Source organism: Sinohyriopsis cumingii, chromosome 19, assembly GCF_028554795.1.
Source record: "Sinohyriopsis cumingii isolate HCF-2022 chromosome 19, ASM2855479v2, whole genome shotgun sequence".
NCBI lineage: Eukaryota > Metazoa > Mollusca > Bivalvia > Unionida > Unionidae > Sinohyriopsis > Sinohyriopsis cumingii.
The window spans coordinates 49,270,978-49,298,764 of record NC_142979.1 but is presented as its reverse complement, the minus strand read 5'-3'; the positions used below and the strand labels follow the sequence as shown (position 1 = coordinate 49,298,764).

General features: G+C 35.5%; 1 protein-coding gene across 1 annotated transcript; it reads left to right on the top strand.

Moving 5' to 3' along the window:
* Window positions 1–375: 375 nt before the first annotated feature.
* LOC149775673 (salivary C-type lectin 1-like) lies at window positions 376–7,051 on the top strand. Its single transcript, XM_089944173.1, has 4 exons — window positions 376–515; window positions 1,189–1,266; window positions 5,288–5,470; window positions 6,744–7,051. The coding sequence occupies exons 1-4, from the start codon at window positions 377–379 to the stop codon at window positions 6,974–6,976; spliced, it is 633 nt and encodes a 210-aa protein (XP_089800299.1). The 5' UTR covers window position 376; the 3' UTR covers window positions 6,977–7,051.
* Window positions 7,052–27,787: the final 20,736 nt, after the last annotated feature.

Genomic DNA, 27,787 nt, shown 5'->3' with positions numbered 1-27,787 from the left:
CGGGAGAAAAGATTGTTTGAAACTAAATTGCACCCACATCCTTCGAATCCATTTATAATACTCTGCTCGTGCCACTAAAAGTTAGATGATCAATCGGCCGATAGTGAGACAGAGACAAACTAAAAGTTTGAAGTGCCACTGAAAGTCGGATGAGTGATCGGCCGATAGCAATAGAGATACACAACGAGGCATATATATATATATATATATATATATATATATATATATATATATATATATATATATATATATATATAGAGAGAGAGAGAGAGAGAGAGAGAGAGAGAGAGAGAGACAGACAGACAGACAGACAGAGAGCGAGAGACAGAGGGGTCAATTTAAACATTTGTGATTTATCATACAGGTACCAAACGGCATGCGATACCCGATTGTTTTGTTGGTAGTGCTTGGGTTAATCAGCACTTATCCAATAACCAACTTCATTCACGGAAGATTGATATTCCCAGGACAACCAGGCCTACAAACGGGATATGGATCTATTTTTGGAATTCTTGGTGTCTATTCTCTCATTGAAATCATACATATTTGACATCTTTTATGTTTATCTGTCTGTCATCTTTCTGTTTATCTCTCGGTCTGTGTGTATCTGCATTCATGCATACCTATGTACGTATGTATGCATGTATATATGTATTTATATATGTATATATGTATGCATATGTATGTATGTATGTATGTATGTATGGATGGATGTATGTATATAGGTAGGTAGGTAGGTAGGTATATATGTATAGCTTTTAGAGCACTAACGAGGTATTTTTAATTATGCACTGACGAGTTCATTGATATATGTCGATTTTATGTCAGTGTTCTTACGTTTAATACAGTTTGGTCAAATCTGATAAAGTAACATTTTTTTCTCTTTCAATTTGATTTGTTTTGACCAACGGTTCGATGGAAATTTTGAATGAGTTGTTTCGTCTGAAAGATTGTCATGCTAAAGTCGTTGTCTCTTGATGTACAGTTGACATGCATACGTTCTTCATAATCCATTCTTGTCTATAATTAATTGGTTGATGGATGAGAAACAAGATGAAGTTAATCAGATTTTGCTTACATAATTATTTATTGTTGACAATGTTATTTGTTTCTATATTTCTTTGGTTTTTCTTGACGTGTTATTTGGAACATATTTTTAAGTATTTGCAAAGTTCGCTTTTGTTTCAGGCTTCGCCATCCTTGTTTTAGGATTCTTACCAGAATATCTTCGGCTTAGAAATGTTACTCCTACAACGCCAGCCCCAGGTGACCCTCATGCCGTCTCTTCTTCCATATCTCTCTAACGATCTTAGATGTGCAGATAATGCACACATGTTCAGTATATATCAACCGCATAAAATTTTATTTATTGTTATATTAGAAGTCGTATTAGGAAAGGTAATAGGTTTTTAAATCCAACGCTGAACATGATTATTTGCTTACGTACATCAGTTAATAAATTCTGTCAATAACGTTGAAATCACACAAACTGAGTTCATGTCTCCATGTAATAGATATATATGTTGCAAACACAAATATACACTAGACAGAGTGGAAAGAGCTATTATTGGATCCCATATAAGGATGAGTGAGAATATAAATAGCATTATAATTTGAGAAATAATTGTATTATTACAAGTTAAGCGAATTTTAACTCGTCCCCTGGTGTAATTAGAATTTGGGGTTTTACACATATCACCTTGCCCGTATTCTCCAATCCCCATACCATCTCGACTAAGCTAAAAATCTCCCAAAAAACCTACGGATCCAAGCCATAGATATAGGTATTCTCGTTGAGCTGACACTTTGTTTATTTTGATGAAAGTAAATAGCTGGGTTGCTACGCGAATGGTTATGATTTTCTCAACGCTAAATATAAAATAAACACATAATGTTGAATGATTTCAAGCGTTCAAACGCTGAACCATCTGATTTCTTGACGTGGTGTGCTCTGCTAATCATTTCAAATTCCATACATTTACAATATGCTGGGCGAAAATGAATTGATAATATCAGCTAAGAGTTTGCAAATGTCCAGAGTATTATCTCTTAGATCTGTAGATAAAACGTGTAAAACATTGTACAGAATTTATCTGATCCTTCTTCTGATTTTTCTATGAAGATTTTCTTCACAGATAACTCTAATTTGGGGGCGTAAAAGCAGTAACACGCAAAAACCATTACAGATGTTCTTAATTTTCATAATTATTTCTCTTACTCTATACTTGTATGTGTTTATGTTTTTTGTTCGGTCTCTTTGTGATCTGTTTTAATGACAAGTTTAATATTATGCTATTTCTGTTTGTAACGAAATATGCTTGAACTCAACTAAACTATTTTGATGTAAAATCCAGTTTTTAATCTGGCCTATTTCTTCAAACAGGTAAAACGCTACGTTGTTACGTTCACATATGTTTCTTGCATTCATTAATTTCATAGTGTTAACTGTTACATTCAGATACATTCGTTTTCACTCTCCTTAAGTTTGTGGATTTGGTATAAATATCCTTTGTGGCACATTCTAAGAGATTGTTTAGTCTTACATGTAAAGAAACTACGTTAATAATTCTCGTGTCTATTGTGTAATCTTTTCCTTCTGTTCCAGCAGGTTTACATATTTAAGCATATATACAGTAATACATACATTAATAATTCATTAATAATTTATAAATGCCAACAACAAATTAAATTAACTTAGACATAAGATCATTCCTTGCACGCCAGCATTATTAGAAGTTCCTAGGTTGTATATCTAATGAATGAAACAAAACGTGGAGCATAAATTTACCATGATTAGTAACAGAAGGTCCAGAGCGTTCTCGATTTTGTACACGGTGTTGTATCTTCCAGAATAATTGTTCAGTTTTGCACACCTTCTACTAGAAAGACACCAAGTACTGAATTCTGGTATGGAACTAATATTTTGACGGTCCGTCCTTATCTGCAATATCTGTAATAGAGAGTTTATTCAAGTAAAGTTAATCCATTTATCTAACAGATTGATGTAATGTAATTGATGTAAATCTTGTAAACATAAATGGACTTCAGATTAATTAGCAATCAATGTACCCTATTCTACTTGGAAACTCGGTTATATGCACAAATTGATAACTGAATGGCATATATATTCAGAACGACAAATATGTTCTACGGAATAAATGACCATGTATTTTAACATTTGATAACAATGATTCATTGATCACCTTAAACAGATCAGGAAACCAAAGGTAGCCGGCAGAATTGATCGATATGTAAATATTCTAGATCAGTATCATGTGACCGTTTACATCCAATCAAAACGTAGAAAACAAAGAAAACGCCGTCAATTCATTAGAATTAGAATTATTAATAATTAAATCTAAAATAAAATGGAAAACATAGATTGGAATAAAGACTCCATAGCTTAATCATTTTAGACAAGAGGACAAAGATTGTTATGCGTGCGAGGAAGCAAATCAAACAAGTTCACAAGTTCAGAAAAGAACAATAGAGTAAGTAATATATGTTTGGTTGATTAACTGTAGTAGTTGTTTAATAACCTGTTTAATTTATTCAAAGAGAGAACACAACATTGGTCAAAAATCAAAACGATTGGATGTCAGAGAAAATTGAAGACAACAAACTCACGTAAAAGTTCCAAATCTGTGAAAAAAATGGAATACCATTTTCAGAAATGGGGCCCACAAAGTTACGTTCATTGAGTTACCGTTGCAGCTAATAAATGTTCAAGGAGACGAACAAGACATTAACCTTAACAAAGTATTACATTGTGAAACACAATGTTTTACATTAAAATGTAAAATAGGATCACCATCGCAAATGACTTTTGAAAGAAGGCTTGAAATAAATTATTCCAATGTCTTAAGTTTAATATTGATAGTTTGATTTTACAGGGAACATTGACAGACAGAATGATCAAATAAATAAATGAGACCTATTGACCTCACGTTCGTGCGTTCAAAGCAAAATCAAAACGGACTATAGTTATCACCCAATAAAAAAGAGATATCATTTTCAGTTAGAACGCAGAATGAATGAATCTATCAATTCTTGATTACTTTCTGTAAACTAATTTTAAAATAATGGCGCATGAGAAAAATAAACACGTGATTGTCTAAAGTGTCTAGTTCATAAACGTATGAGGGGGAAGCTAGTGATACAACTAGAAACCAACTTATAATAACATAAATGTAATACTTTTAAAATCCAAAAAATATGAAATCATTACAAAAATACGTTGATAAAGATTACATTACAGAGGTTACAAGAAGATACAAATACTTCATTCTTTTTTTAAAATTGGATCCTAACATACAACGACCAGAGATGCTGAGAAAACAGCTAATCTACACAGCGCAACGAACATTAAAGATTTACAATAAAATACGCATCGAGCTTAATTGAAGTGGATTCATAAGTTACAATTGTAACATCATAGGTGTGTATTAGTTATTACAACTGGATAGCAAAGTGGAAACGTGTTATTCATTGATGCAAGTGGAAACGTAACTAGACTTGAAACATGGCTTCATTACAGTAATATTTCCGGTTAAATAAAAAATAACATGTTCGATACTTATAGCGTAAGTAAGTAAAAATAATGTAAAATTTAAAAAATTATAGAATATAAAAATGGTGATAGTTTTATATCAATACAAGCAGATATTTTAATTGCTCTATAGTTGATATAATTAAAAAAGAAATGGTTAGAGCGCGCAAGTACTTGAAGATGTTTAAAACTCTGGACTATTAATGTTAACCTTGTCACCGATGATAATGAATTATTTCATGTGTTTATTTTATTTAACTAAGACTATTTGGTTCAAGGTGGTTCATCTTTTGTTTCTTGAGTTAAAATTATAAAAACATGTCGTTTGTAAATGGCGGGTGAGAAAGGCTTGTCTAAAACGTTTTGAAAGTAGTAACCATGGAATTTATTTTAGTATTTGCTATAAATCAGATATAAAATTTAAAAATTATAAAAAAATAAACTTTTATTGTAAATGGCGGTTAGCCACCTTTTTAAATTAGAAAGTGGTGGATGGTCAACGTTTAAGAAAAGCAATTCAGTTTTCTTCATGAAGAAAAATATTGTTCATGATGTATTTGTGAACTATTTTTATACAAAATTTGAAAGGTTAATTGTGGTTGATACAAGTTTGAAAATGTTGGAAGGCCGCATAGGTGATCTTGGTTTCTTACTTAAAAGTTTTGTAAACCATTTTAGCATGATTTGTTGAGATAAGTTTGTATTGTTATTATCTACCTATGTAACATTTTTATCCAGGATGTCCATCAACTTATTACATGTATTCAACCGCGTGTGGGCGATTCTGTTATCGATACGAGTCCTCAGACTGCAAATCCTGGTCTGCTGCACGCACAGTCTGCCGAGAGGAAGGAGGTGACCTTTTGGAGCCCTCCGAGTGCTACTATCAGTTTTTCAAGGAACAAGCGCAACAAAATGAGGGTAAAATGATCATTGTTTGTATAATCACAAGCAATGCCGTAATGAAATATCATAATAAGAAGCGATCCACAGTTCAGTGCTATTAATGCTCTACTCGTATGAAAATTGGGAAGTTGTCGGTAATCACTATTGTGTCTCTGAATGATTATGAGCAAATAACTAACGAATAATTGATTGGACGTGGTTCAAATCTGGTAAGTTTATCGAGATTCATTTAATGCAGGAATTAGTACATTTTGCTGCTCGTTTGTAACTGTTGGAGTATGTTATAGCATTTTCATTGTTAACAAGGTACTACGAGTTGTATTAGATTGGGTCAAGAGACGAACGTTTGCTTTATTCGCGTTGTTATAAAGAAATCAAATCACAAAAGGAGACGGACAAGGACTAGCATACAATCACTAGGGCAATAGAGTTTTCTCCTCATAGAAAATCAGTAAATCATGATTGTGGTATATGATTACAGCCTGCAATTGGTACCTACTTGTAAGTGTGAAATGCGTGTAATAGTGGTTCGAATGGCTGTACGTTATTCTTCACCGCATTGTTACCTATTGAGGTTGTTTCATTTATTAGTAACAGAATCAACAGGTTCGCGACTACTAAACCTCAATAAAGTAAGGAACATGTATCGAATACTTCTAAGACTTAAATAAAATAACAAACCAAGGTAACGAAGGCCAAATTACATGCAAACCAGCTAGAATTAGCAGATTATACAAAAATGAGAGCAAAAGAACGTACGGCTGGTCAGCCATTGTTAAGATTAACCAACTAAAATGATAGAAAATGCTTACCTCTAATATCTTGGGAGTAAATCTCATCTACTTCATGTGTACAGTAATTCTAGTCGTACAAAACGTTTTCTTGTACGCTTTGGTTAATCCGTTTACCTTGACCATATGGTATTTTTGTGTACTTATAACGTATTCAAAATTAGATTGAGTATAGGTAGATCTCAATTCTGGTAAAGTGAATACTTTTAAGGAAAAACGTTGTTTATGAGTAACCTCATGCAGCTAGATATTTAAACAATATTTTGACGATCTATATGTTGTGTTGGCTCTTACATTTTTATCCTGTCAATGACTTCGCAAAGTGATGCCAAAACGAATTCCGTAAAAACAAAATATAATTTTGGACACAATGTCTATATTATTAAAACGTTTCATTTTCGTAATTTAACTTAAAACAAGTTGAATAATTAGGTATAACATATAAATATAAATATAATGAAAAGACAGAACGTAAAATCAATATTACTCTTTTTCAGGAAGTTGCACTACATCTTTCTGGTTAGGGGGTAGTTCAACAACTCCTGGGACCAACTACGTAACAGTGAGAGGAGCTCCAATTTCAGACATGTTCTCCTTTTGGAGGCCTGGTCAACCTGAAAGTAATGGCGGAACAGAGAGCTGTTTAGAAATGAAGAAATCGCATAACTATCTGATGAACGACTTCGTCTGTAGCAGGACACAAGGTTTTATTTGTCAAATACCGATATAACTGCAGGAATTGTGGGAAACATATCGGTACAAGTTTGAGAGAAATATGGAGAATAAAAACATACTTTAACTCTGATGACTATCGTTGTAAATGGAATGATGAGTTTTTATATGTTTGTGTGTGAATCGTATGCGCTTATAAAGATGTATATATATATATATATATATATATATATATATATATATATATATATATATATATATATATATATATATATATATATATATGAAAAAAGGGTGAAGATTTTACTGCTGGAAGGTTTATTTTTGAAAACTAATGCTTCCTACAATCAATGACGTCAAAAGTGTCGTTTTCTTGTGGACCACTTACGTGAGGTTGCGCCTCCTCTGCTGCTATAATTAAATCATTATTTATATCAATAAATGGCACCTGGTGCTGAATCTCACACGGCTAGATTAGCTAGAGAAAGATTAAAAGCCATCAAAAAGTTGTTTCCTGTTCCTGATTCTCTCAGACAAAAACTTCAAGAACGTCAAGAATCTCAAGTTGAATATGCAGAAGTTACATAATAATTATTTAAACCCATTACGAAAGTTACTGAAAGAGTTGCAGGAGCAGCTGAAAAAGTAAGAGATATTTTGGAAACTATTCCAGGTTATATACTTGCTACTAGGACTCTTTCTCCTACTCTTGCTAGCGTGAGTGGTGTTAAAGGCAGAGAACAAAAAGGAAAGATTGAATTATTTGATAAATTTCATGAAGAAATTGCTGATATGGTAAGAAAATTGAAAACTCCAAGAGACTTAGCTGAATTTGCTATTGCGGGTTTTGATAATATAAATAAATTTTTAAAACCTGAACATGATGATAAACCGGTTTCAAGAGACACTTGTGTAAATTGGATATTTCGATTATACAAGGGAAGTAAGCAAGCTGGAGAGGATGATATTTATTGTATTGCATGTAAAGATGAAATAAGAAAAATATCGTTACTTAAACAACAATTAAGAGAACAATCAGCTATACCTTGTATTAGTCTTCAAGATAAATTTACGATTGATTGATTGTATTTTAACGGCGCATCAGCACTGTTAGGCTATTTATGTATTAAAAAACGGACGGTATATATATATTGCATAAAACTGCACTAGGTGATAGCATAAAAGTTAGAGTTTAGAGTAAGTATTCACTGCTTTCAGGAACTCTATAATACAAGTGATGTTTATTGTATCATAAAGTTCCTTCATGTCATGCACATTGTAACACTGATCGCGCGTATGTTGCAGGTCGAAACACTCTATCATAAACTGCTTAACAGTGAATGGTTAATTGCAAGAAACGCACTCTGGTGGGTCTCCACCCTTTTAGTATGTGCGAGTGGGTTATATAAGTATGACCAATTCGGATTCTTGCAAAAACTACCTCCTCCCTACGCATGGTTCTGTAGGAAGTAGTCCAATCTCCTAGGGTTGGTTTGATGGCGTGAAGTTTATTATTGACTGCATCATTCCATGATACATGCCACTTCTGACGTAAAGTCTCTTTGATACTAGGTTTAAAATCAGTATACGGTATTTTACAATCAGATAGGTCTTGAGATAGGGCCATTTTAGCAGCGCGATCTGCTTTTTCATTACCTTTAATACTAATATGGCTAGGTAGCCAGCAGTATACTATATTGTAGGAGGTACTCAGCTTTGTATTTTTACGAGAACATTAGTCAACAATAGGCTCTCCAGTTTTTATTGAGTAGTGATTGAAGTACCGATATGGAGTCGGAGAAGATGAAGCTGTTTAAAATACTTTTGTTTTCGATATATTGCAGTGCAAGGTCTATTGCTCCGATTTCGGCTGAAAAAATAGATGTGCTGTTTGGTAAGCGAACTTCCGTTGTGTGATTTCCACAAACGAAGGCTGCAGCAGCCTTTTCCTCATCCTTTGATCCGTCGGTATAATTTCTTGTGTAGTTTTTAAATTCGGTGAGGAGTTCATGATAAGAGTTGTGGGAGACGGAAGGGTTTGTCTCAGATTTGTTTCCATCGTGGTTGTTTAAGTAGCCAGGAAGGTGTTTTGGAGATGGACGTTTTCTGAATTTTAGTAAGATCAATATTTGTACTGTCAAGGCTGGATGATATTCTAATGCCAAAGGAAGGTATGGCGTTTGGTTTATTTTCGTATAAGGTTTTGTATTTGGGTTGAAAAACAGCCGAAAAAGCAGGGTTCAGAGGGTTTAATTTTAATTTGAGATCATACTGTGCGAAAAGCATTTCTCTACGATGTGATGGGCATGAAAATCCCCGAGTAAAACAAAGGGTGCGGGAAGTTGTTTAACAAGATTGTCTAATTGGTTTGGTACTATGTTGGTGTTTGGTGGTATGTAAATAGAACAAAAGGTAATCACTCGATGTGGAGTGACGCTTACAGCAATGGCTTGTAAATTTGTGTTTAAAGGGATGACGCTATGAGGGGCTCTGTTGTTCACAATAACAGAGAATCCTCCTGAGACCCTCTCAACATTTTGAGAGTAGGTGTTAAACAGGGAGTAGTTTTTAAGTATGATGTTATCCGTATCTTTCAAAAACGTTTCCTGAAGGCATAGAACTGCAGGATCATGTTCGTTTAAAAGCAGAAGAATAAAATGGTAGTAGGCTTAAAGTCCTCTATAGTTCCATTGTATGATGGTGTTCTTCATTACAAGTTTATCTTGAAGATTCTGGAGCTAGGTTAGACCTTTCGCGGAGGTAATCTGTTTGGTTATTTCTCTGGAGGAAGTACGGGGGGTGGGTGGATTTTTTGTTGTCAGGTCTGGAGCCACCTTGAGGACATGGAGCACTTTCTTCTGCATCCATATTCTCAAAGTCTCCAAACCTATTGTGCAGCTTTATGAGGTCATCAGACCCCTTTTGCTGCCTATTTGTTTGCGACTTTTTTTACTGTTTGGTGATCTTGGCGGTGGAGTGTTGTTGAATGTTGTTTGAGTCGATATTGAGTTTTTGGGGGGTTTGTAATGCGGAATGTTCGAGCTGGAAGGGGATTCAGGTGTGTTTGTTTGGGTTTAGGCGTCTTTCGTTGCTTTTTGGTTGATATTCACTACAGTTGAGAAGGACGGGCCGGGGAGGGATGTTCCAGCTTGTTCAAGCTTCCTGGCGTCTGGATAGGGATGTTGGATAGATATTTAACCCTCTGTATTTCCTTCTCCTGTTTCCAGGTGTCACATTCCTTTGAATTAGCATGGTGTTCCTTTCCGCAGCTGACTCAATGCAGAATGACTTTGCACTCAGATTCCCAATGAGAAGGGTCTCCGTATCGACCACATATTTGGCTTCTGGAGCATCGGTCTTCATGATGGCCGTATTTTTGACATTTATAGTATCGGAGGGGATTTGGTATGTACACCTCAACATTAACTTGTAGGAATCCAACTTTGACCACTTTAGTTATTGTTAGTTTGTTGAAGGTGAGCATAATGGGTTTGGTGTCCTGCAGATTGTTGTTTCGTTTGATACGAATTCTACGGACTGCAGTGACACCTTCATTTTTCATCCCCTCGACGATTTCAGTGTCGCTGACTCCAGCTAAGTCACAGCAACGAATGACGCCTTTTGATGTATTAAGTGAAGAGTGGGCGAAACAGGTTACTGGAATATCGCGAAAGGTTTTACTTTTGTGGATATTTTCAGTATGTGCTTTGCGGTCGCACTCTACAAGTAGGCCACCTGATTTTAGTTTTTCGGCACTTTTTGGCTTGTCGACTATTCCAAGTATAGTCTTTTCGACTATAAATGGCGATAGTGCAGCAAGTGTTTTAGATTCGTCTTTTGATTGGATGACCATGAAGCTAGGAAAGGATTCCTCGCCACATGGCTCATCATTGGAATTGGAGATAGTTTTAGTTCTTTTAAGTAGCTTTTTTGTTTTGTTTTGACTCATTTTTTTGTTTTTGTTTTTTACTCATTTCATCACCCCTGCTCACCCACCCGCCGCTGAGTCCAACAAGGGGACACTTTTCAAGTGCCAGGGATACACAGGCGGTATACTCAGTAGGTAAGATTACCTTCCGATTGACCCGTTAAGCCACCGCCTTCTAGGAAGTCTTCTGAGAGTAGGAGAAAGGTAAAAATAAGGGGTAAAAAACAGGGGCAACGGTGATATCAAGAGATACATGAAGAAAAATAGAGAAAGTGAAAAAGTGGGCAAGTAACATAAGACCGCCTAGAGCTTGGCGTGACCAGCCGATTTGTTGAGATCGGGCCCATCCCGACCACCCGTCTAGAAGATGTAGAGGCCGAAGTAGTGTATTGCATCGGAAAGCCTCTGCTCAACTACCAGGATCATTTCCTCCCCCGACACGGGTCGCAACCCACGGCAAACAGGTTGCCTCTACTTAGTCGCCTCTTACGACACGTAGTGAGGCACGTCGGGCCAATTCTACAACCCCGGACCCGCAGGGGAGTAAATTTACGAAAAAGGGCCTTAAAAAAATCAAGAACCGGAAGAAGTTTATGATATTGCTAAAACATATGAAAGTAGGGGTAATTATGTGAGAGCAAAATATACTGATGCTAATGATTTTCGAGTATTTAAAAGAGAATTGAAACAATTAAAACAGCAAGAAATTGTAGGGTCAGCCACAACTTTCGCAGCAGCAACCTTCCTATCAACTTCCTCCACCGCAGCAACAGATAGAACGAGAACAATCAGAACTACGGTCTCCTTGTCGACAACTTCCAGAAACTCCTTCAGTTGCTCCACAAAAAGGGAGAAGATCATTATTTACACCTCCTCGATCTCAGCAAGGGTTGTCTCCACGAGAAGAAGAATTGGAACTTACTATTATTAGAAACAGATTTACTGATGCAGGTATTAGAAGAATCCTGAAATTAAGCGAGCCACGATTATTAGACATGGCATCTGATCCCTCGGAATTCGCAAAACTTGTACACAACATTGATTCTTATAAAGAGTATATTGAATGAAGAAGAGATTGGGTTAGAGATTTATTTTCTGTGTTCATGACTACGTTCCAAGTACTCATAACTCGATTTTTGTTGATTTTAAGCGTGACGTAGAATATGAGAAAATTGTGGAGAAGAGAGGAGAGAAGGAGAGAAAAATCCGAAAACTATCAAGACAATTAAGTTTGCTTGGACCTCCAAAAGATTTTGGCGATGACACGCACCCCGGTGCTACAGGAAGTATTTTTTATACTCAAGGAAGCGGTCTTATTGCTTGTCCTGACAGCGTTCTTACCAACATAGATGCATTGCAAGTTCTGATTGGAGGAAAATGTGCTGGAAATAATTCGCCGGAAATAACTAATGAAATATCTGATATATTTGTCGAAGATTATTTACTGGCGGTATCATGGATTGAAACATTTATCGTTCTCTCATCAATGAAATTGCTGATGACTATCACAACGACTAAACAACTAATTAATCAGTATGTAATTAAAAAAATGATTATACACTCTGCTGAACGCAGACCTGTAATGGTCCGGATAATAAACTCACGATTACCAACTTACAAAGCGATTTACGGGGATGGAATAGGTGATACTGTTATGGGGTTATTCAAAAGGATGGCTCCAAAAGCAATACCGATTGCAAAACAATTAGGGATGACAGCTATTGATGTTATTCGTAATAAAGGTATTAATGCTATTGGTAATCTTGCCGGTAAAGGGTTCTCTGCAGTCAAGGATAGACTATCTCGATTATTTCAAAGAACCACAACCACCAGTGAAACTGGCCAGCACTGAAGTTATGCCTGCAAATGTCAGTAAATTAATAAATCAAGTCACAAATCAAAAACTATCAGAGTTGGCTGGTGAAGCAGACTACCAGATCAGCGTAGTCGAATCGAATACAAGTTCAAGATGCAAGCAGATATTTCTTACCGGCTTAAGCATTTGTTTTGGTAGAAGGTGAAATTATAAAAGCAGATTATACTGAGTACGCAGCTGATGTTAGAGTTGGTTTTGTCAACAACGGTATCATGGCGTTATTTGACAGCGCCACGTGTATTATTGACGGAAGAAATATTGAATCGATTCAAAACGATGTTGATGTTGCCACAACGATAATAGGTCTGGCAAAATATTCTGATGATTACGAAAGATCAGCTGGCCCGACAATGATGTTTTCCAAGGACGGCACTGACAGCTCTGACCACAGACCGCATAATATAAGACGACCACGAAACGATGCCGACACTTCTGATGCTGCGGTGTGGTCAGTGTCTCACGGTGCTAATCCAGATTACAACTTAGGATTTTTATCACGACGATCAGTGTTGAAAGGTGATCGTAGAAGATTTACATGCGTAATTCCACTGTCACATATTTTTGGATTCTGCAGAAATGTCAGAAAAGTTATCTTTGGAGCTAGACATGCAGTTGCTTTCAGAAAAACGTTGATGTTGCTACAAAAATAATAGGTTTAGCAAGATATTCAAATGATTATACGAGATCAGCCGGTCCGATAATGATGTTTACCAAAGACAATTCTGATCACCCGGACAGCAGACCGTATAATATAAGACGACCAAGAAATTTTGCCGATAACGCCGATGCTGATGTATGGCCGATTGTTCATGATGGTAATCCAAATTACAACTTAGGATTTATGTTAAAAGATGTTCATAGAAGATTATCATGCGCAATTCCATTATCCCACATCTTTGGATTTTGTAGACATGCTAGAAAAGTTATTTTTGGGGCTAAACATACAACTGCACTAGTAAGAAAAGCTACCGACGATGATGCACTCAGGCGACCTGCTGTTGATGCTGGTAAAGTAATACTAACAATGCTTTCACTGTGGAAGCCGGTAATGACTCCAACGATTGCCGAAGAACAAAACTACTTTCTTTTATGGCTTCAGGCGGTAAATCATTAATATCATGGTTGACAGTAACTACAGATAGCATTCAAACTAGTATTAATAGTTTATTTACATGGCACATAGCATCGCAGCAGAGCGTTTCCGCGCCACGACATGTATTTGTTGCTTTTCAAGATTCTACGCGAGCGAATAAATTCACAAACACGTAGTCATATAATATTTGACAAACTTGGAGTTACTGAACATCAAGAATCAGCTGAGGATATATTGTTCAATTTTGATCAGAATCATGTAGCGCGTGCATATCATCGTTTGGTGACATTTATGGGACATGATCAAAACATAGATACAGGGTTGCAGATATCACAATTAGATTTCACAACATTGTATCCAATCTATTACTTTTCGCTGGAGCATCTTGATTTCTCTAGACAGTCTGTCGTTGATGTTCACTTTCGAGCTCAAGTAACACAACCTGCCGTTGATGTAGCTGGTCCGTAATTCATGGTAATTATAGAGCAATTGCAGCTATTCTTTCAGATTAATCAGTGCTACTTGAAGGCGCTGGTGGAAGAATGCGAGTTATTGACGCTAAAAATGTCGTACATTCAAGTTGGAGTTACTCTGACTTCCGGTCAGGTGAATAAATTACAATCAAAGCTCGCGAGTATATGCGGAACAAAAATATCACTAAAAAAGATCAAATTTCTAATGCGGACCAAGCAAATTATCATTAACAAAGACTCAACTTAAACATTTTGATAAGGCCTTAGAATCAAAAACGGGAGTTCAACTTCATCTTTCTCCGAGCGCTATTAGAGATATGGTTAAAGTTGGTGGTATATTACCACTTCTTGCAGCTATACCATCATTAATAGCCACTGCAGCCCCAGCTGTAGCAAAAGCATCCGCATACGGTGCTGTTGGAATCGCCGCTGCAATGGCATTAAAGAAAGCAACATTTTTACAAAGATATAAAAAAGGGAAGGGGTCTAAGATTACCGGGAACCCCTTATCGATACCGGAAAGGTCTGAGACTTCCGGGAACACTTCGTTAATCCGTCCAATGTCTAACTTTGATGTACTTGATGCTGATAAAAAAATAAATATAAAAAACTTTAGAAGTGTTTTATGCGTGACCAATTACCCAAACAACCAAATAATTTTGAAACAGGCATTATTGATCTTGATGATAATTCAGGGCCTTGTACTCATTGTACGCAATTGATCCACGTGGAATCGTTTATTTCGATTCGTATGGGCTTCCTCCACCAATTGAATTTTTAAGGTATACAAATACAATAAAAACTCCAGTCTGGTATTCAATATTACAAACACAAACACTGACTGATCCACCGATATGTGCCCGTGAAGTAATTAATGTACTTGACGCTATATCAAAGTCTTCCAATGCACCTCATAAAGTCGTGCATGATTATACAAGTAATCGCGTCGTTTTAAACAGATCTTAAAGTATAATAATTGATATTTACGGAAGCTCTTCTTCTATCAAGGCAAGAAAAAAAGATGATATTGATTTGTCAAATTACGCGACTAAAGATGAACTCGCTGATATTATAATCCTCTCTGGAGTTGACCGAGATGAAGTTGTTATTTTTCAGAATAAATACGGTGTTTTAAAGACGAGCAACATCAAAGGGAATGACACAGTTCCAAGAGTTATCTGTGCTACTGCGGATAACATTCCGGTATTTACTGATGGCGGAAAAATCAGAGACTCAGATATGTCATTCGCAACTATTAGCAATGAAATTGCAAGAAGCGTTACTAATCGTTTGCGGAACACCGGTGATACAATGACAGGCGAACTCAGCATGAACGGAAATAAAATAGTTGTTTTAAGAAATCCAACATCTGATGAAGATGCCACGACAAAAAAAATGTAGAAACAGTAGATACTAAATTATCCACGCTACGAGCTGAGTATGACTTTCACATGAATATGTTATGTTTTTAAATACTAGCAGAAATTTTCAAGTGCAGATATTAAAGCAGCTATATCAGAAATTGAAACGATTAGAAAAATAACTAGAAGATGTCATAAGTGGGATTCTTGAGATCGTTAAAAAAATTAATCTCATTAAAATCCCCACGGGCAGATTACCGACACAGTATACACAGTATCATCAAGATTGTCGACATGGTCACAGCAAAATAAAACTCTCAAACAAACTGCAGATGTCACTGGTGTGTATAGACTGTCTGTGTTCAGCGCTGAAAAATTTGAGATATTTACTTGGTATCCCTGGCGGCATTCAACTGATAAGTTTTCTGGAGTTGTGTCTATCATATTAAATAAAGGAAATGAAGAAATACTTATTCTAGAAGCAGCTGATAAGAAATTAACTGCAGTATCTTACTGGTGGTGTCTGGAATTTGTTGCTGAAAAACCTGAGTTGGTTACTAAGTAAAATATAATGAGTACTTCAATCGACGTTCAAAAATTTAGGTACAATCAAGCATGTGAATGGCAAACAAAATTAAAAGATACTGTCGAACATTATACAATAAAAATAAAGAACTATCGCAGCGGTGTAGTTATTGTTGCTGTAATTGTTTATTCAGCGTCTGCTGTTATTGCTGGAACCGGCTAGTTATTATCAACAATAACATTGATGGCGCCAGTAGCTGTAACAATTTGTGTTTCAACTACAACAACGATTGCCGATATTCTCAATATCATTGCAAAAAAATATGCACGTGCACAAATGCAAAATTGCACGATTATATAATAAAATTAAATACAGCAACGCTAGCATACTCCAAATTGTCCTCGTTATTATCTACGTGCCTTAGTGATGGAAAAATATCAGACTTTGAATTCACGGATATGATCAAAATCTACAATGAAGCAATGACAGTGATTGATTTAGAAAATCAGGATTTAAATAACGATGACATCGCCAAGCGAGCTACTACAACAAATTGTAACGAACACGACTCCAACAAAAACAGCGATGATATCAGTAAATTCAAATAATCCAGAATTCAGTGGTAACTTTCCAACTGCGATTCCAGTGAAAGAAATCGCACTAGCGCAATTACGAGTATATTATAGTTGGCCAAATATCAAATCAAAATCATTTGGTGGATTGCCAGCAAATAATTCGCTTGTATTTGGAAATAAAAATAAAGATGATGGAACCCCTGACTGGTTAGTTGTTTCTATTCCCACAGGGAGTTATCAGATCGAACAAATCAATGATGAATTTCAGCGCAGAATCAAATTGGTAACGGGGCGAGAATCCAAGATAGCCATAACAGTCCACGAACCAACATTATCATCCGCGATATAGATAAATTCTCCAGATTACGTTGTAGATATTTATCAATCGTCAATCAGATCTGTTTTAGGCTGGCCTGAAATTCCACCAGAGTATCATGGACCACCAGAACCAGCGCGAGCTGATTTTTCCACTGACGAAAAGAAATACATAACAGAACCAGAATATCGGAGAAAATATCCGTGGAGATATTGGAGGATAGAGTTTACTGAAATAATAGGTTATTTATATACACATAATGATAAATTAAATCCGATTGTCCACGAACAATTTATCAGATCATTTTTCGATCTCATTAGAGTTGCGTTTAGACGATAATTTAACCAATTACAAAATGTATTTCCTGGAGTTACGCAAGACTATAATGATAATATAAAATAACAAATTCTTACAACGATACAACATCTGAATCAGGTTATATCAGATTTTGATTATATGAATAAAACTATCATTTGGAATATGAATCGCCTTGGCAGTGAATTTGTTGATTATCATGGAAAACCCCATACAATAACCCTTAAACAGCTGTTTTTAAGACATCATGAGATCAGAGTAGAACAATTACCAACGTTTGTAATACCGGAATTTAAAACCGACGAACTAATAAAATCAGTCAACGATCTCATCAACGAAAATTTCCTAATACACTCGAATCATGGAGGAAAATAGCCCCTCCTCCAGCTATTCTAAGACACAATAATAACCCGTACGGTGAGAGTCGTCATATTTCACCAGGAGTCATTAATATAACCTCAGCGATTGCAGTCAATCTTGTATATGACGTAATCGATGGTAACTTTCAAATAGGTATCTTGGCCGAGTCTTTGTCCTTGATTTGAGTAGATAGTTGAATATATTAAAATATTGTATCCTCACGTATAGTTGCATTTATTAGAATATTTAATCGTATCATATTGTTGAATTTATTAAATAATTGAATTATAACATGTACTTAACATCTATCAGAATGTAGACTGAGCACTGTGCAAAATTAGATGGAGTTGGATTTATGTGCATATGTATTTATATGTATAATTCTGTAATTCTTAGGACGCATGCAATCGGAATGATTACATAATAACGATGGGTAGATAATAATAATAATAATAATAATAATAATAATAATAATAATAATAATAATGAGGACTTTGTACAGCGCCTAATCTTTAGAAGCTCTAAGCACTTTAAAACATTAGACAACACATATAAGATAAAAAAAACATATAATGATATGATTACAAAAACAAACACCATACAATTAGAAAACATAAAAAAAATTAAAAAAATACTGAGAATATTTAAGGTAGGAAACAACGTTAGGTCTTTAAGTTTGTTCTTGTTTGTTCCACAGTGTGATTGTGTTACAATAATTCATTGAGTAATGCTATTCGTGCGTAGAGCGCATGGCATGAATCCGATAAGTGGAAGTTTATATGTACATAGGGCCTGGTAAAATTGTTCGCCCATTAGTTTGATGGAAGGCCCGTGAGAGAGTGGTTAATTTCGAAGAGTGGAGTAGGGAGACAAAGGTGTACGTCCCTTATATTTCTTCAGGAAGCTCCCAGGGTGCCGTGAGAGTCGGTGCTGAGATATTCCAGGGTGTACGAAGTGACGACACCGAGAAAATTAGAAGGAAGCCGTGGAGACTTCCAGTGTGTACACAATAGGCACAGTGTATAGAAGGAGGAAGCGGAAGGACTGAACAGAGACTCTCTCACAATAGGACAGTAATTTCTATATGACGAAGTAAAGAGTAAAGGGCATTTGGTCAACTCCGCCATTATTGTATTATGATATATTGAGCTGAAGATTTATGTCCATGAATATTTGATAAAATTGTTATTTATCCAACCTTGAGTTGTTATATGTATTTAGAGAGTCAGAACTGCTGACTGGGGGCTCGTGAGTCATTAAATTTCAATGCACACCTTCTGCATTATTATTTATAATACCATAGTGGATCAGTATTATTTATGATACCGTAGCGGGGTTGTGACAGGAATATATATGGGGAAGCAATATCACTATAGTAGTTCGAACAATGCAGAATGGTGTGTTCATTGTTTCAGTCCTCTCTGTATCGGTTTCTACTAGTCTGATGTTTGTCTTTTGTGAATGAATTTCATGTGCGTCTTGTTTTTCTCTTGAAGTATTTCCGGCATGATTTAGAATATAATGTTAGTTTTCCAATCATGTTGTTGATGTAGTTGTGTGCAATTTAAATTTTCAAAAATACGCACACACACAAACACACAAAATAAATCACTCAGCTCTTACCCGTTTCCAGTTGGTTCTAAATGTTTCATTGCCGATATGAGTTCATATATGGGTCACCCTAGAGTCAGATTGTAATTTTTTTTCAAAAATGACGCCATCTAAAGGTTTACATAAGAAGCACTCTAAAGCCAAACGGGAATTTAACATTGTGTGTTCCTGGAGCCAAACAGGAGTTTAACATTGTGTGCTGATGGAGACAAACGGGGTTTTTACATTGTGGGAATGATAATGTTATTTTAAAAAAATTATAATCCAATACGCCACGTTTACAAACCAGCTACCTGGCAATACACACGTCCCATAATCCTGCAACCGCCTTTTGATTACTATCCAGCAATCTGATCAAAATCAGATCTCCGCTGTCCAACGTGAAGATATGACAAGGACCGTTTAATATTCATGCTCTGGTGACCTTTGAATTAGCAAATAAAAATGCATCTTTAAAAAATCTGAAGGTGAATTAAATCGTTCGGTACACATTGATGTTATTCTTCCGCACAGTTCAGTCTCCAAACTCAAAGATATAAGAATTCGTCTGACTGGCTGACAAAATTAGCGATTATGGTAATAACATGTTACCAGAACATGACCACTAAGTTGTCGCTGTCAGATCTTCACGTACAACAGCGGAGATATGATTTTGATCAGACTGACAAACTAGCAACCGCTTTTTGTCTATTGTTCAAACACACAATCCTGCTATCATGCTAAAAGTGTCGGAATTTTTTATGCAAATGTGCTATACTTAGATACACACAAACAATAGAGCAATAATAGAGGGTTTTTATTGATGTAGATCTATAAATTAATTTTTTTATTTCATGACTGAAAATTGCAGTGATTATCTTTAGTTGAAAATTCGTTAGCTCATTGGTTCTATGTTAAGATATTATGAATGCAAATTTACATAGTATCTATAAATAGATGCTGACGCACGTGTTTACTGTTACTAATAATACAATTAGCAAATATATTGACAAGTTTTGGGTTGTTTCATACTGGAAAGGTCAGTTAGGTGGGTTCTTAGAAGAAATGATACTTCTCATTTGATAGGATGGATGACGTGAACAGATATTTTGAAATATTAGATTAAGTAGTTAGATCTGTACCGTGGGATATATTGCGACAAAATGGTCGTAATAGACTCTTGAAGGTACATATGAGAAGAGAACTGAGCAATCAAATTCATTCCTTTTTTGGATTCAAATTTCATATGTTAAAATGAGTTTGCAAATGAATTCTATGTTGTATTTACCTATTATTTGAGAAGAAAAACAGTTGTTTGGATTATTCAGTGGAAATTATTAGTATTATTGCTAAAGAATAAAGACAGCTATTAAAAGTGTTTATTTCTCAGAGTCAAGGTCATAGTCATGTATTGGATACAGTACGTTTGCTGGGTCAAATAAACCCCAATCAGATTTTATGGAGAATTCAAAGCCGTTCATGTCAAAAAGTTCTATATCAATTATTGTTGATTCGGCCAATCCTATCCCTATATATCCTGTTTGTTTCAGAGGGTTATTAGCGAAGCTAATTCTGCAGATGTAGCAACTTGAGTTATTAATCGTAATGAAATTGTTTTGTACTGCCATGAAAAGTTCGGAATAGACACGTATTCCAGAATGCAGCCATGAATAAATACTTTTACTAGCACCATCTGTGACACTTGTTACTATCGATATAGACGACAATTCCATTAGGTGCAGCTAAAATAGTCGATGTGGTTGCGATTTATACCACACTCAGACCAAAGGTTGTTGCCGTGTCAGTTTAACAAATAGCATGTTGCACATTTTAAATTTACCAGTTTGATCTTCAAAATTCACATATTCGCCTGGGTCAATGTTAGCAACAATGTGGCTGGTAAACGCAGCCAAATCTGCTTTGGCAGAAAATCTGCTCAGACTGTCATCAGTACCAGATCTGAGTAAATAATAACATATATTTTGTATAACGTTAAGCACACTTTAACGTAACTTCAATACGCATTTGCTGGGATGGGGAACGCTTAAGTCCATGCAATTCTTTAACAACAACATGACCACATATCGACCCATCCGACAGAGATTGCAACAGCAGAGTTGAATAATATGATGTTCTTAAATGTCAAGCACTGCTTGAATATTGACACTATGCCTTTTCTCTTTGCATGTCAGTCTCTTTCCACAAAACTTGTAACATTGCATCATTTGCTTAGATTCTTCATCGTCTCATATTCATATAAAGGTGTTGTTCGTAATTCAATATATTAATGCTAAAGACATCTCTCTGTAATTAATTCATTCTTGACGATCTTCTTAGGCTACTATATTCATTTCATGTTTTCAATGTCATCACTATCATCATCATTACAGTATTTATTCATTTTGGGTTTCTAGGATTTTTGTCTCCCAAGTCAGGTTTACCAGTACAGCATTGCTACTCCAAGATAATTTCTAAGTTGAATAAATTATCAATATGTCCCGGCTATTTCTTTAACAAGTCTCTGACTAATCTTTATGATATATGTAAGCGAAATAGTATTTTTTTTTCTTCTGAAACATTTTGTACAACTCACGGATCTGGTGAAATGTCAATACATTATTTCAAAATACCACACATATCAATCTGCGATTTTTATTTGTTGCCATTTACATATAGTGCGGTAATTGTTTAATATAAAAATTACCTATGCTGCAGTTGGCATAAAATAATTTCTAACTAACTCTGCCACAGAAAATAAAATCATTGTAGTGGTGATCAATATTCCTATTTCTATAGTTACTCAAGAATTTGTAGTGTAACCGCAGCCAATAATATAGGCCTGATTGAAACTACAGCTATGTGCGTAATGCAGTAGGGGTCACTTTTTTACCACACATGCATTGATACAGATCACGGTCACATTGAAAAGTTGCTTATACAAGTAAAGTCATGAAAGTCTTTTTGTCCATCTTCTTCTGAATAAGAACTTGTCAGACCCTTTGCATGTGTACATGGAATTGAGATGTCCCTTGCTCACGCTTGCACTAGTGTAATGCAACACTGGTTAAACACATCAAGTGGCACCTATGAACTACATCAAAAATATTAAGAAAAACTGTATAAAAACACACAGATGCTAATGAACATCAACACGGTTGATATTAATCAAGCAATGAGGACTAGTGGTCCGTTATCTGACATTGAAAATGTATAGGCATCACCAATCACTACTGGTCCAGCAGCTGATATACACATATATAAATGTACATTCCAAAGTATCTTTTGGTATTGATCATGGAATTTAAATTTGGTTTAATAACAATTCCTCAACTGAGAGAAGAACAATAAAAAAATGCGGGGATTTCGGGACAAAAAATGAGCTGCTTGAAAGGTTTGCATGTCAAAATACATCTTTTGACACATGTTACACGATGTTATCAATGAAGGCTAAAGTAGAAATTCTTCAGAAAAGGGTCGCTTATAAAGTTCTTTTAAAATCCAAATGTGGTTCTGTGGTCGAGAACACTCACCATTATACCATGGCCAAGGGACTAAAGAAAGTGTAATTTTGTCTCCGTAAAGTAACATGTTAAGATTTTCAACACATGTGTACTCTACAAACGTGTAGATGTGTCATGTTTACTTCAGAAGGACTTCAAAGTTACACCGACCGACTGAATAGTTTACATAAAAGTGAATGTATTTTCCCCCATGCTCCTTTTTACTTTTCAATTTGTATATGTACAGATTAGTCTTGCAATTCATTTCTGGTTGCGTCGCCAGATGGTTTTGTAAATATATCTCACACTGTCCAAACAGAAGGTGTCTCAGTATTAGTCAATGGATTAAATAATGACACTGCTCTCTGTGCCATATTCGAAACTTAAAAGTAGACATCTATTTCCCCAGAGGGAGAGTCACGCCTTGATGAAAACCGTGACTATCCTTTTCAAATTCAAGGATAACATTTTTGCACTGGTGCATATAAATGTATTTTGTGCGTACAGTCTATGAAATTCAAGTCATGGACATCAAGTACACTGACTTTTATACGAATGAAACATTCAGAACTGAAATGGTCAAATAGTTTAAATATTTTAAAAATCCCATTTCAAATCGGAGCTTCTTGACAAACATTTTGATAAGCCGTATTTGAAGTGAACGATTATCATTGCATCTGTTGCCAATATTTTCTGAACTCAAATAAAAGACCTAAAGAACGACTGCTTTAATCCTATTTATTTCCAGCACATCCTTTTCAAAACCATGACTGCAAGCACATAAGATAATATACACATATATTGGATAAATAGCATTTCTACATGTTCTGAAACAATACCAGTTCTAAAATTACACCACATAAAACAAATGAAAGTTATTTCTGATGGCAATTTCGACTCCATACTAGTCAAGGGATTTGCAAAAAGTTTAAATGTTTTGAATGGACCTATCATTCTTTCAATATGTACTTTTACTATTTGTTTTCCTGTCATTTAATACTACCCAGACACACAGCAACACATACTCTACATAACTAAAAAAATTTAAACTTCATAATTCAATCTAAGAAGCTTTGTCCTTATTTATGATTGACGGTAACTACAAAGGTAATTGATGGACCAGTAGCGGTGGTGCAACCTAGCTAGTAACAATAACTTATTACTATCTACCACTGGACAATGGCTTACATCAGGATCTGGAGGAAAACATTGCTTTACTTGAAATATTTTGAGATTGAAAAAAATACTAAATTCAATTTAATATGATTTCATTGATGTCTTTTCATGTTTGAAGTACAGCAGTTTCAAGCTGTGCGACAAATAATAGTTTCAAAAATAGGGCAGTTTTGAGCACATGGAAACTGAAATCAGAGCTTGTGATTGTTTTTAAATAAAAAGTCACCAGCCCTGGGACAGTGTCTGAAAAATGTTACTATAGGCACTGATACCCCAAATACAACTGACTTTGGCATCCCTAGATATCCATCACATTTCAACCAACTAAAGTGCATTTAAACGGAACTTGTAAATGTGTGTGTGTGTGTGTGATTCACATTTTCAATTAAGCTTTAGCATTTTGTCATATCCCTATGATGTCTGCAGTGCGTCAGTTTATAGTAATGTCTAGCAATGGGGCATCATGCCACAGACGAGTAGGATCATGTCCCATATAATCACACGCTCCTGACACCAGGAGGACCAGTCCAAACAATAACCTCTTAATGCTGAGCGCCAATTAAGGCAGCTACTATTACCATTTATATAAGTTAGTATGACTCGGTTGGGTTCAAACCAGCTACATCCAGCATTAGAGGCAGATATTCTAACCACTTAGGTCACTGGAGCTGTCTCCATCAGAAAACAAACTTCATTCTAGGCATAGTCAGACTAGCAAGAATACTTTAATCTATGCAGAAGTGGCAATGTGGGCTGCTGAGTGTGAGAGATATTCTTGACAATTTGACATCTAGTTACCATGTCAGTCAACCAAGGAACATGCTACTCAAACACTGTTTATTTTGTAAGAAAGACCCATACAACTTCAATATCAGGGTGGACACCTAACGTTGTATTATTGGGATTAAGTGTAAAAAAAATTGCCACTACTTACAGCTAACATTTTACTGCCATTTATCTGATATGTGAGAAACCTTACCGTTTATAATCCCCCCCGCCAGAACAAGTTTTTTAACTTTTAAAACCGTCTGAAATATACTAGTTTATTCTAAGATGAGATAGGGTAAAAAAGGAAATCGGAAATATTAATATTTAATTTAATTATGAAATTTCATGCTTATTCAATAATTATATGACTCAGATGTCACATACAGTACACTGAATTCTTAGTCCATCTCTGCGTTAGGAATGCTCTATTTCCAGTGGATATGGTATACTTTAAAAATGCAAGTGTTACAAAACAGCTGAATAATTTAATGCAGTGGATTAAACGTGTGTGTAATGATCATCATTGATGATTCTAAAAGTGAGGTGAAAAACATATGTGCGTGCAATAAGTCCTTATTTCATTAGGCATCTTAATTTCCTTATCTGTTACAGTTATGATCTAACATCTAACACGCACACAGAATGTGATTCATCTACTCAAAGGAGGCCCACACTAGGCTTCAGAATCAGTAGTCCATGGCTACACAAAATGATGTATATTTGTGTTGGTTAAAAGAAAAAATTTAAAAGGGAGTAAACTTATACTGGGGAGGAAATTATGTCCTGTATTTTATTTTATGGGATCAGAGGTGCGTGTTGTCCTGGGGGTATTTTATCTGTACCCAATATTATCGATAGGTAAACTGCCCTAAGCTAAGATAAGAGACCCACTCCACCCCTATAACGGTGTGGCATTTTGCAGTACCTAAATTGCATGTACATTAAATAAAAAACCAATCTTTAATCTACAGTATGCACTCTGTCTAAGAATGATGCAAGTCACTGTGAGCTATTTCGCCTCAGTTTGCAATATGAGTTATTGACAGAATATTCCAATACAAGCAACAGTCACATTCAGTCAAATTACATGATCAACCAACCTCTTTTATACTTTGGAATATTCTTCATACTGGCTACACTGCTAGATACCTGTTACGTCTACAAATCCCTGCGTTATATTTGCAGTGATTACAATGCGCTTTCTGTAAGGTAACTGCAAACCAGCAATTATTTTTGAGAATATAGAGACGGCTTGTCCGGAAGCTGACTAGGCCTATATATAAGCATGCGCATCACGCTCGAAGGTATCACTTCCAAGGTTAAACCTTGAAGTGCGCAAAATATTTAGCTAATATGTGGAGCTATGGTATTTCATTATCTATGCAAACGGTCCGATACGTAAGAACGATGATGATCAAAAATAAACTTAGAATCTATTTTAGTGATATAAACATGCACGCTATCAACAAAGATATACGTAGTATACATGATGTTGCCGATCGGTTGCACCGTCCACATATATATATTTTTGCAAGACACGACTCTGATTCTCTATTTTGACTCTAAAACATTGTGCCATACACTACACGCCAAGTTAGAAGTCTTATTGTAGTCCTAGCAATATGTTATACGTTGTTTTAACGGAGTAATATAATTAAACAAACTTTCATAAAATGTCCTTTAATATTTTGGGTTATTTTTATTCTAATGTGAAATGATGCTTTCAAATGGTATCCAACTCCTTGTCAGCAGCATATACCGTTTATTCGTTTCATAGTTGTATACATGTCCACAACTCAATCACGTAATATGTTCCCTCGATATTCAATCCTATTACGACCCAGATGTAACCAACTTGTTCACATACAATTACCTGTGTGAATCGGAATATGTTCTCTGTTAACGTAGGCAAGTACACGTTTGCGTTTGCAGAGATCGATTTATAAATTTGAAATCCTAATCGTCTGACTTATTTTATAGTATGTGTTTCCACAGGTTAAAGGGGTTTAGTGAAACACATATGTATACACACTTTATATCTGTTTTTCTTTTTTCATAGCTTCAACTTGGGTCATATCTATGGTTCTATGGTAAGTGTTAATATATCCCTGGATTATCTCTTGCAATGCATCTGCTACTGCTGGTTCTGGGCATATATTTCTACATTTTAGCCATTATCCTTCAGGCTAAATGCCAACAGTATCTGACTGCTCTTGAGAATCTACGTCATTTACATGTACCCTTTTGGCCTGGCTACCTTTCGCTTTATTCCTTGCGTACTATTGAGGTAGAGTGTTGAGTTAACCATTCTCGCAATTCCGTGCATTATCTTCTTGTACTGGTTTGATGTCATATATGACTGATACATCAATACCGTTCTGATCATTTTTCAGATACTTTAATAATAGTTTCTGGTGTCATTATTTAGAAAAAGAAAATAAGGTGACTTTAAATTAGATGTGTTGTGATAAACTATGTAGTTTGTGAAGAAATGATTTATATATTTTGCCTATAGCTGCATAGTAGTAATGCTTTTATGTTGGTATGCTGGGGGGGGGGGGTAAATGTGTGATTGTTGATTTGTAATCCAGCATAGAAGACAATATAAATGTTTTATTTGCCCTCTTCCTCTCTCTCCAACATCTAATGACCAATAAGTGTCACATTCAGATACGTTGCTCTTCTTATTTTTTTTATCAATGTTTAGGACGAGTTGTAGACACCAAAGCTTGAAGAACGGTAATTTCAACTTTTATGTAAGCTATAATTAGAGAAGGAGACAGTTGAGATTTATGGCGACATCAGTGGTGATTTAGTGCAAACGCAGTGAATGGTGAACATTTTTCTCCACCAAAGAAAGACATTGGTTTCACAAAACTATTTCTCATTTGCAATAGTTACATCGCAATCATCTTTCGAAAAGATACATGTTTTGCACGATACGACTCTAATTTTAATATTTTATTGGTCATAAAATGTACCCGGAAATGATAACTAAAGTAAACATTTAAT

Bases quoted from the DNA above. Each gene is read 5' to 3' on its own strand.
- LOC149775673 (XM_089944173.1), top strand. From the start codon at position 377: ATGCGATACCCGATTGTTTTGTTGGTAGTGCTTGGGTTAATCAGCACT. The intron at 1,267-5,287 runs GTGACCCTCATG...ATTTTTATCCAG, and splicing joins TCCTACAACGCCAGCCCCAG to GATGTCCATCAACTTATTAC. The intron at 5,471-6,743 runs GTAAAATGATCA...ACTCTTTTTCAG, and splicing joins ACAAGCGCAACAAAATGAGG to GAAGTTGCACTACATCTTTC.